The sequence below is a fragment of the Lycium ferocissimum genome, chromosome 9 (assembly GCF_029784015.1).
Source record: "Lycium ferocissimum isolate CSIRO_LF1 chromosome 9, AGI_CSIRO_Lferr_CH_V1, whole genome shotgun sequence".
Lineage (NCBI taxonomy): Eukaryota > Viridiplantae > Streptophyta > Magnoliopsida > Solanales > Solanaceae > Lycium > Lycium ferocissimum.
The window spans coordinates 32,304,184-32,315,020 of NC_081350.1; the positions used below are offsets into that span (position 1 = coordinate 32,304,184).

Here is a 10,837-nt window from a genome sequence, read left to right on the forward strand (position 1 = left end):
GTAAATAGTTTTATGAGTATGAAAGTAAGAGAGTAATGGAAAGATAATTATTTTGTGTGTAGTGGACATTGGTGTTCTTTCCCCTAAAATCTAGGCATAAATTTAATTTTGAAGGTCAAAAATTAAAGACCAGGCCATTTGAAGGGAAAAAATTATGGAACAGCACAAAATAAAGACAAAAGTGCAAATGACCCCACTATTTTTGTTGGAAGTTTCTTCCTTTAAATAGGGCCTTTTTAGGATGAATCCGAATTAATTAGGCCACTAAAATTTGAGTACTGGATTCATAAAGCCCAAAAGAATGCTCCATTTCCCACAAGACTTAAAAACCATTTTTGTTTTTATGGATGGGCCTTCAGAGGCGCTGATCTTTAATTTTTGTCCCTCAAATTGCTTATCTTTAATTTTGTCATTCGCTTAAAAAAGTGATCGAAAATACCCTGAAGTTCTGGGTTTGAATCCCGCTTAGCAAAAAAAAATAAAAAATCACAAGGCAAAGCTTCGTTAAACTTTTGACTTGCGAAATTTTACAACTATTTTTTTTTATTTTGCTGAAATTCTGCAAAAAGCCTAACTTTTGCCCTAATAGGCCTAATTTTGCTACGTGGTTCTGCCTTGTGATTTTTTCTTTTTTTTTTTTTTTGATTGAGTTAGGGTTAGAATCCAGACCAGAATTTTTTTTTAGGTAAAGAACAAAAATTAAATATCAGCAATTTGTGGGACAAAAATTAAAGACCACTTTTGAATAAGGACAATCGCGCAAATTACCCCTTTAAAACGACATCATTTAGTTCCCTAGATAACTGTCATCGACCGTTGATACAAAAGGCGGGAGTCTAGATAATAGGCGGGAATAGTTTACCAGTTAAATTAAACCCTTTACTAAAATAACCCCTCAAACTTCCACAAATTACACTCTCGGCCATCTTTTCCCATTCTTCTTCCCCCAAACAACCCTACTGAGGTTTTGCAAAAATGAAGTATGTAAAAGACCCGAACCTACTCATCAGGTACTGCGAACCTGTTTCCGATGCTGATGTGGAATTACAAAACTGCCCTTTTGAGTATGAATACGATAACTCTCCAATATCCTCACCGTCAGTAGCAGCAATAACGCCGTCACAGCAGCCCACCGGAATACTCATGTTATCTCTTCCGTCAACTGATGATTCAAATTCCCAAAATACCCCTCAAGATAACGAAGAATTCGAAACCCCACCGGAGCAAAATAATTCATCTCAGCCCTATTTTTCCGGGTCGGATGACCCGAAACCGAGTACAAGTGAAACCCTAGATTCTCATAACGGAGATAACGAGGGTGTTAATTTGGGAAATGATTCTGATGAACTAGGGCTTTCAAATCGGGGAGAAATTGAAGAACGATTGAGGAAGAGATATAGGGTTTCTGAGGAGGATTTGGATGTGAAGAAAGAACCGATTTTTATTGAAATTGATGAGACTCAGACACAGGGAGTAGATACGGAGGTGATAGAATGTGAGGAGAATTTTAAAGTTTATGAACGGAGTGTCGAAAGGAATGCAGATGAGTCTACTGAGAAAATATCCGAGAGAGGTGATGGAGGAGAAGTGCGCGAAAATGGTGAAAGAGGTGTCGAGAGGAATGTGGATTGTTCTAATGTGGAAGTTTCTGAGAGAGGTGAGGAGGAGGGAGATGGAGGAGCGAACAATAATAATAACGTACCCAGTGTGGTCCCACGAGTGGGGTCTGAGGAGGGTCGAGTGGATGTAGAAGTTATGCCTATATTGGGAGGTGGAGAGGCTGTTTCTGATAGACCTTCGGCTCAAGAGGAGGGATCTGGAGGAGAAGTGCGTGAAAATGGTGAAGGAGGTGTGGATGATAATGAGAAGTTGAATGGCGTTGGCATTGGGGAAATGCATGTGAATGGGATAAAGGATGGTGATGGTGAAAGAGGTGTGGTGAGTAGGAATTTAGATGAGAAGGAAAAGTCGAATGGTGTTTGTGTGAAGGAAATGCATTCGAATGGGATAACAGGAAGTGGTAGTGTTGGTGGTGGAAGTGTGAAGGGAAGGCGTGAATTGCCATTATCGATGAGGGGAGGAGACAAGAATGATGGATTAGTGGAAGATGTTGGGAGGAGGGAGACCAAGAATGGCGGGAGGTTTAAGGATTTAATGGAGGCTTTTTCTATGGTTGTTGGGGATGTGAATGGTGATAATAAAAATGATGCTGATTTCTTTGAGACTGCCAAGAGACGCGGAGTGACTTTTCCTCGGCCTAGATGGTGGCCACCGGAGGGATTTTCTGATTGATCACTATTCAGGGAAGTACAGCTTTTGGGGGGACTTGGCGATAGTTAATGTTCAAAGTTTTTTTAAGAGTTCTGGAAATAGAAGGGTTAGCACTAACTGCTTATTCGATGGCTAATTGTCTGTTGATGGTTCGGATAGAGGTGTGAAAGTAAGAGCCTTATGTTATGGTTGGCCCGACTTGCTACCTTTAAGCTACTTGTATTGGGATATTAGTAATTTAGGTTGGTTGAATCTTTCTCAATCGTCCTGGCTGGAGCTACACGTTCAACGGGTTGACTTCTCACCATTTACCGGAGATTTAAAAACATTAGATGATACTCTAAACTAGTGCCTTGCTTTCAAGATGATGTTAATTATGCAATAGATAGCTTGAATGGATGTATAATATGATTGTTTCTGGCATTGCTGAATCATAGAGATTTTTGGATGCCAGAGATAAATTTCTTTTAGGCTAAAACACTTTTAGACTTTCTGTAGATAATGCTGTATTGGTGGTGTGTCAACCATATGCTAGAAGAGATCTTTGAAGTGTTTGATCACCAAAGTGTTTTTCCTGATTGGCACCAAACATTTTGTACTGCTTCTTTTTTCTGATAATGATGGCTAAGCTGTATATGTTCATTAATTTGGTAACCTTAAAGTAAGATACTTATAGAACTATATTCCTTTTTTTTTAATGAAGAAATGGCCTTGCCTAGGCTATCAAAATGGTTTTGCAGTATTGTGTAGGTTTCCAAGGTGGACTGATGATCATTTACTCTAAAGGATAATGAACTTTAACCGGATTGTTAACTTTTCCACTCGCACTTATCCACACTTGTGTGAATTTTTATTTTATAAGTAAAATCCTATTTTGTACTATTATCATATTGTAGTTTACAACCTTACAAACACTGGACTCGTGGAGCTAGATCACATAGCTTCAGTTAACAAGTGTTGCCAAGCGGTTAATGAAGTGAAATAAAAATTATGGGAAATCAAAGTTCAGATTTCAAGAGATGCAAAATATGTTAGGTGATTTATTTAAGTTTTGAGGGGCAAAATTATTGGATACCTATGCTGACAAAAGATATATAACGGTGAAATAGTTGTATAAATATATATATATATATATATATATATGAACAATACCGTTGCCCAAAAGGACAAGCATTTTGCCCAGCCTGGTCAAAGTTGGCCTTGAACCATTATGCCTTGAAAAATAGGAGAGCATACTAAGCAGCCCCCCACCCCAATGTCATTATTTGCCTAAATGATCTTTTTTTATCAATATAAGATTTTATGCCTGTGTGGCATTTTGCCAGGATAACCAAAAGGTTGGCAGTAACTTTTCATGCATAGGATGAAAATTAGGTGGTGACTGATTAGGTAGTACATAAATTTTAAGCAACTCCAAGATAAGATCTATCCTTGCCTAATCAGTGTTTGTTAGAGGAATCGTGTGGGTGCCCAAGATACAAATTTTTTTATCTAATAGTATAGAAACAATTCATGGTGTCATTGTCTTTAGGTAACCCTACTATTCAGCCTTCAAGCCAATGAATCAGACACAATAGACAAGTTTGGCAGGAGGATAAGCAAGGACAAAGTCCCTCTACTTTTGGCATTTCATGATCCTACAGAAAGAACAAGAGAAATCATCAACAGAACTAAAAGACAGAAGGGTGTCCTCAATTTATGTTTAAAAAACTTTAGTGCATACAAAAATCTCTAGACATCACCACCTCTGCATTTTCAGCTATATTGTACAATTTGTCAACCTATACAAAAGGGGAAGAAAACAAACATATCCATCCGCTAAATCCAAAATTTCGTTTCATATTAGGTTACCGGCAAAAAGGTAAAAGGCAACCATCTGAATCCCTTCGCGGAACTTCTATATATTTGGTATGGGACATGCAGAGAGAGTAATGTGGTTTGGCCACAGAAAGCGTGATGGCATTTCTAGGGCTGGATGAGGTGCGGGTATATTGAGCTACTACCTGTGCTTGCTTGAGCTGCAAAACTTGCTGTTGGTAGGAGGAGTTCTGCCTGAGGGAAGGAGCTGTTGGATGGCACATCCAGCAGCAAGTCCTGATCAGAACTTTCATTTGCAAAACGGAAGGAATTCTCAGATGGCAATGCAAAAAGGCTTCTTGGACTGAAGCAAGAGCCATCATTCTCTATGATTTCCTTCTGTTCATAGCTGCTTTTCATCACCACTCTCTTGGGGCTCTTCATTGTTATGTTTGCCCCTGAAGAAAAATTCAATTAAACTGTTGTTTCCATCTGAATTAGAAACAAGTTGAACCACACTGCACAAAAATGGAGATAGGGTAGGTTCTGTTTCTTGTAAACAATCAATCAACTACACATTGATCCACAGGAAAAACAACTTGAGCATAGCTTCAAAATGTCTAAGAAGAAGATATCAGATAGAAAGAATGCTTGATAAAATCTATGTACCACAAAAAGACAGTATCCTATCCATCATCACACCTTTTATATTCTCTTCACATGGTGGCATGGAGGATTGGGGTGCGGTGATGTGGTCCACAAACACTGATTTTCCTATTGAACATTTTGTAATGCTTATCTAATCATAGACTTAAGATTTTCACGAGTATAACGTAACTGTCAGGATGGAGCGCCTAATATAATAGCCAAAAAAGAAAATAAATGGAGAGAAATAGAAAGAGAAGCGGAGATGTACTAATTCTTTCACCACTTCTTTATATTGATTTCAGTTTCAATTAGTCAATTTCCTCCTAACCGTCACAATGCATGTCATCTTTAGAAGAGAATAGGTCATTGTATAAGATGAATTAAATATCTACTACACTCTATCAGGAAATTTTAAAAAACTCCCAAGTATTTTTGGGTAAAAGTTTGTTATAAACAGAAGCAAGTGTACCAGACGAGTATAAAAGAAATAAGTAAAGACATGCAACGAACCTAAATATTTTGGATGTTGTCCGTCGCGTGGTCTCTTCATGTTCACTGAATGACCTGTGCCAATAACATTGGGCCCTCCTGCAACTTCAGAACTACTGCTACTATTTTTACATTTCATGTCCTGACATACAAGTAAATTGGCTCTAACTTCTGTCTAGCAAATGCAGTAGCATATAAGTGGGGGTCACTCAGTGAATTTTCATACGACAAATCATAAGCAAGGCTTACCTTAAGAAGATTAAATTGTTCCACCCACTTTGATTTCATTAAATAGCACAACATAAACCTCTTCAAGGTTCTACATTCTTCTACAGTCACCCCAGGGAACGAGTTATCAAAAACGCCTTCTGCAAGAAGTGTCTGGAAGGTAGATAAATTCTCCTCAAATTGAGAGCTCTCGAACATGCTCCTGAGACTGCAGAGAATTAAAAATGGGAATAAGATCAGAGCTCGACAACGCATTCCTTCTATCAAGCACCAGTATATTATGGTTCAAGTTCAACATAACCATCAATTATTTTCTAAAGCCCAATTAGAACAATTGAGAGATCGTACAAACCTCTCTGGAGGTGAAAAAGAATCAACAGGAGGTAAGTACTTTAGTAGTTGCTGTTGTTCATCACTTGACAGATGACTTGTGAATTCTTCATGATTAAGTACATCCTGCATAAACCATTGCCCACAATCACATTCATTTCTGCATATTGCTTATTTGGAAAGTGTAAACTGTAGGAGTCATGCTTAGATCCTTAAAAGTAACTATTAACAACCAAAAACCTGGTGAAAAAACAAGATCGAAATGGTTATTTACCGTTAAAGAGGAAGCTTATACCATTCAAAATACCATGATGTTTTTTCAGGTAAAAGGTTATGCATAATGACAATGAAAAGTAGAAAATAATTATAACTCCATGCAAAGAATCCCCAACTCAAAAGCCTGAGACGTAGGACCTTGTACGAAGCATGCTATGGTTGTATGAGATGAAGCAATTAAAAGTTATTTGTATAAAATAAAGAGACAGCAAGATACCTTAATGTCTATGTGGCACAGTGGCGAATTATGATGTCCGAGAATCTGCAATTTTTCAAGGTGATCCTTACTCCTGCAGTTCAAGATGAAATCAGAAAGATGGAAAGTATAGTCCATCACAAAGAAAATAGGCTTTACATCGACAGTCTCTTAAACTTTCCAGCAAATTTCATTTAGACACTCGAACTACGACTTATTCTAATTGAGCACCTGAACATATGATTTAGTGTTTTTATTATACACGGCGGTTCAAATTTTGGAAAACTTTTTGTGCATATTCTCAAGTGTCCATTACGTAGATTTTAACCACTTAAAATATGTCACTTCCTTTAATTATACGCATTAGCCAAGAAAATAATACCAAAGCCTTTTAGATTATTCAATTATGTATCTCAAACCACCACAAGCATTCTGTTACGGAAGTCGCAGGGAAAGCATGGACCATATCATGTTCATATAAGTTTCTGTTCCATATATCAGTCTATTTGTGTAGCCATACACTGTCAACCAATAGGAGGACAATTATGCATTTTAACACTTTATCCTTTTGGCTTCTGCTGGGACACGTAACACAATATGATATCCAGCTATAATGAAGAAAGCACCTTTTAATCTGGTCTTGTTCCATTCCTTGACCAGTAGGCTTCTTAGTTCTCTCAGTTATCAGGTTTGAGGCATTGATACCCTTACTAATATTTACAGGTGGAGTAGTCAATTGTGAATAAGCCTCATTGGAAGAATGGTGTTTGTTGTCAACCGACAAAGAGCTGGCTTCTGATTCTTCTTCTCTACCTATAGAACTTGGATGCCGAATGAGCACACTTCCATGTCCTATCTCAACAGAGACCATAGGCTTGTCACTTTCAAAAAGCAAATCTTCTTCAGAAGATCCGGAGAAGTACGAACATTGTTGTTGTTGTTCATGTAAGATAGTATACAGGTCTTTGGTAAGCTTTTCAACTGAAGATTGCTTTGGACGATTGACAACACATGTTCTCTTCCTTGAAGGCACCATTCCTTCCCATATATTTGATTGCCCGGGGCCTGAAAGCACCATAAAGGGGTAAAAAATTTATGCAGCTATTAGTCACCCCATGCGTGAGAATTCAGTAAAAGGTTTATAAATCTACCTGTCAAATCACTTGCTTCAGCACTACCAAACTGTCCATAGCTTTCAGAGTTTGAGACGGCAGAGCCGGAACTTGACCTATTGCTTGTATCTTCATCAAAAGCCTTACGGTGGAAACTCTGATTATATTCAGGAAGAATTCCAATTTCAGGATTGTCATGATATTTCTTTCGTTTCAGCATCTTCACCTCTTTGTTCTTTACAGGCAAGTTTTTGAACCTTGAGACCCTATAATCTTCAAGGTCATCTGGTTCAGCCCTTGCATGGAGAGGAGTATAGTTTGCCAGTGTCCCTTTTGTTCTCCACCGAGATCCACATGCATTGCAAAGTATTGGCTTCTCTGGTGGTCCATTACGCCAAAGAGGAGTGCCTGCAGCATGAATTCACCGTTTTAGACTGTATTCCAAGTACACAATGTGGGAAGAATGAAAGGCATCTAAGATGTCTGACATCCAGAATTGAACGTTATTATAGAAACATCTTACTCATCCCATGACAAAATAATACTGTAAGCATGTAATCAGAATTTTAACAAGCATATTTGTGGCAGAGAAAGCTTGAGGACTATGATTGCAACTGACAAACCTATGGTCGATTGAAAGAGCAAACGTCTCCTCCAAATTCACTTAACTTGATTAAGAAACTAAATTGTTCCTATATAACTAAGAGACTGATACCTGTTCAAAAGTCTATAAGCATGGTAGTGGTCCATGTGTAGACGGGAAGTTTAATTTGTCAAGTGGAGGACCTCAGAGAGAAAATGAAGAATCTCAAAAATAACTAAGAACACAACAAATTTCCGTTTCGTGAATGGCATGAGCAAGAAACACAGAGGCAGAAATCATTTTATTGCGAAGAACAGAGATAAATCAAAGTAATTTGTTAATCAGCGTTAGAAGAGGACTCAGGGAGCTGTCCAGAAAATCTAACTGAACTTCTCTGTTCAAAGAACTGAGCTGGAATCAGAACAGCACGAGGAGGGGCTAAACTAGACAGAGTTGCAATTAAGCAGTGGCATGTGACTGACGTCTACAGATATTTACTTAGAGACATTTACATTCCCCGGAAAGGTGCCATCATTAAGTATCTCCTATAAAACCTAGCCAAGTTTCAAATCATTATTCAAACCAGTTTATTACCATTCTTGCAACAAAATGTGTTACACCATTGGGGGACGGGAATAAAAGCGAATGTCAGCTATTAGTTTATGTAGCATCAACATATAAGAGAGTTGCCAATGTAACAAGTCTTTTCTAGACAACTTGAATTGTTACAAGACCAACGCGAGTAACATGTACAGCAAAAGACTTGGTAATGTATAACTTTGACCCAATGAAGCACAAATGTCCCTGGAAAGAACGCCGTTCAATCACAAAGATCAGGCACACGAATTTGGAAATAGACATTTCAACATTTTCTAGTCATTTTGTGCTGCTTTCATTCCCTAAAGAACCATATCAATGCCACTTTCACCAAGAACTCAGTCTGCCCAAAAACTGCATTTCTCCAAAGAAAGTTTATGTCTAAATTTGTAATGGTATTGGAAGATAGGAAATGGATACTGAGAATACAGCAAAACTCAACACAATCAAAACATCTCCCCAATTCATTGGAATAGAATGTGATTAAATTAATTAAATTGAACTCTAAATTTCCAAGTTACTGAAAGACTCTTGGCAAGATTTCAGAAGATACTAAAGTGTCAATGGACACTGGATAAATTAGTGCATAGGAAAAAAAGAAGATTGGAAATTAAAAAAAAAAAAAAAAACTGTTTCAGAAACAAATTCCAACTCAAACCAACATTGAATTCCAAAAATTTATTTACACTTTAGCTTGGCAAGAACCCAATAATACAAACAAAAGAAAATTCGAAACCAAATTGAATAATATGAATAACAGCACATATTACTCATAACTGTTCATTGTCCTGGTATTTTTTTTCCCTTTTTGAATAAACAACCATATGGGCATCCAGTTTTCATAATTGAACAACTAATCTAAGCAAATGACATCATATAGAGTAACAAACAACAATTCTATACTGGTAACAGCCAAAAAGACTCCATTTTTATTGAAAATTCAAAATCTTTATGGTGAAAAATTAAATACATTCAAGAATCATTAACTCACTTGTAACACCACAGTGATAGCAAGGCCCTTGCTTTCCCATCTGTCCAATTTTTTTTTCTCCCTTATAAAATTTTACAAAACTCAAATGTAAAAAGAAAGAAAAGTTTTTTTCTTTGCTTAACAAAAAAAAAAAAAAAATTATATGATTGTATTTTCTGAAAGTTTTAATTATTCCCTTCAATCCCTTTATAGCAAATACATATGGGTTACTGGTACAAATCTTTTTTTCTGCAGAAAAAAACAAAAACAAACAAGACTCAAGAGAAGTTTGTGTATTAGAAGTCCAAGAAAAACCACTGAAAACAGCAACAATTATGAACAAGTAATTAAAAGATTGAGATGTGGTTTCTTGTTTTTTAGCTGAGAATTTATACAATAATAGAGTGGAGAAAAGAAAAGTCCATTAGAGAGGAATCTAATAAATGGTTGGAAGATGAAAATGGGGAAGGGGAAAAGGAAGAAGAGAAGGTGGGTTGTGTTTATTATGTATGACCTCTTTCTCTTTGTTGTTGTTGTAGTTTTTTTTTTTTGTATTTGAAGTAAATGTTTCAACTTTCCTTGCAATTGTTTTTTCCAATTTAAATTTTGTGAAAATAGATCTATTTGTAATTTCTTTTTAACATCATTATTTAGTTATCCCGTAATTCTTATTTTTTAATGTGTATTACTATCTGTTCTTGTATTTGGTTTATATCTTTTTACTATCCAATACTTGCATGGGAGCCCGATTATATGCTTATTCACGCTGTGTAGGTTCTATTTTTGGGGAAAGCGCTCCCTACCTAAAATTTTTCCATATCCAAGGCTCGAATCCAAGATTTCTAGTTAAGGGAGGAACAGTCTCATTCATTGTACCACATCCTTTGGTGATTTAATCTTGCTCTTTTGCTATCTTATTTCTATAATAATTCTGAGGCAAATACTTTACTTTTGAGTCATATGTGTATATTAAACAACATCTCTATCTCACAAAGATAGCGGTAAGATCTGCGTATATGTTACCTTCTCCCAACCCACTTGTGGGATTACATTGGGTTTGTTGTTTTTGTAGATCTACTTGCAATGTTTCAATTCCTTTTTGTTGAAAAATATTTTAGTCTCAGTTTTAGAAAATGGACATTGTGAGTTTGAAGAAAATTATTGCTAATGTCCTTGTTGACTATAGACTTTTCTGATAACCCCTTAACATGTGCAATTTTTCTTGCCCCACCATTTACTCACTTCTTGAGGATTTATTTTCTTGTATAACAAAAGAATTTGCTCACTTCTTCAGGGAAAAATAGATATTCTTTTGGAATTTAACTTCTTTTTTTTGTAGC

General features: G+C 36.6%; 1 protein-coding gene across 4 annotated transcripts; it reads right to left on the reverse strand.

Annotated features, from left to right (window-relative positions):
* Positions 1 to 3,938: 3,938 nt before the first annotated feature.
* LOC132030299 (GATA transcription factor 26-like) lies at positions 3,939 to 10,036 on the reverse strand. 4 transcript variants are annotated; one of them, XM_059419872.1, is made up of 8 exons: positions 9,519 to 10,030; positions 7,387 to 7,755; positions 6,862 to 7,300; positions 6,257 to 6,329; positions 5,786 to 5,889; positions 5,455 to 5,641; positions 5,227 to 5,380; positions 3,939 to 4,526 (listed from the first exon to the last, which is right to left on the reverse strand). In XM_059419872.1, exons 1-8 carry the CDS (start codon positions 9,556 to 9,558, stop codon positions 4,237 to 4,239), a joined length of 1,656 nt encoding a protein of 551 aa, XP_059275855.1. In that variant the 5' UTR covers positions 9,559 to 10,030; the 3' UTR covers positions 3,939 to 4,236. The 4 variants fall into 4 exon arrangements, with proteins under 4 accessions (XP_059275855.1, XP_059275856.1, XP_059275857.1 ...); XM_059419873.1 differs by having other exon boundaries at positions 5,227 to 5,347; positions 9,519 to 10,028; XM_059419874.1 differs by having other exon boundaries at positions 4,459 to 4,586; positions 9,519 to 10,036.
* Between the last annotated feature and the right edge of the window lie 801 nt (positions 10,037 to 10,837).

Coding starts and splice junctions, on each gene's coding strand:
- LOC132030299 (XM_059419872.1), bottom strand. CDS start 9,558: ATGGGAAAGCAAGGGCCTTGCTATCACTGTGGTGTTACAA. Junction 7,301..7,386: donor TGAAGCAAGTGATTTGACAG/GTAGATTTATAA, acceptor TGGTGCTTTCAG/GCCCCGGGCAATCAAATATA. Junction 5,642..5,785: donor TCTTTTTCACCTCCAGAGAG/GTTTGTACGATC, acceptor AATTCTCTGCAG/TCTCAGGAGCATGTTCGAGA.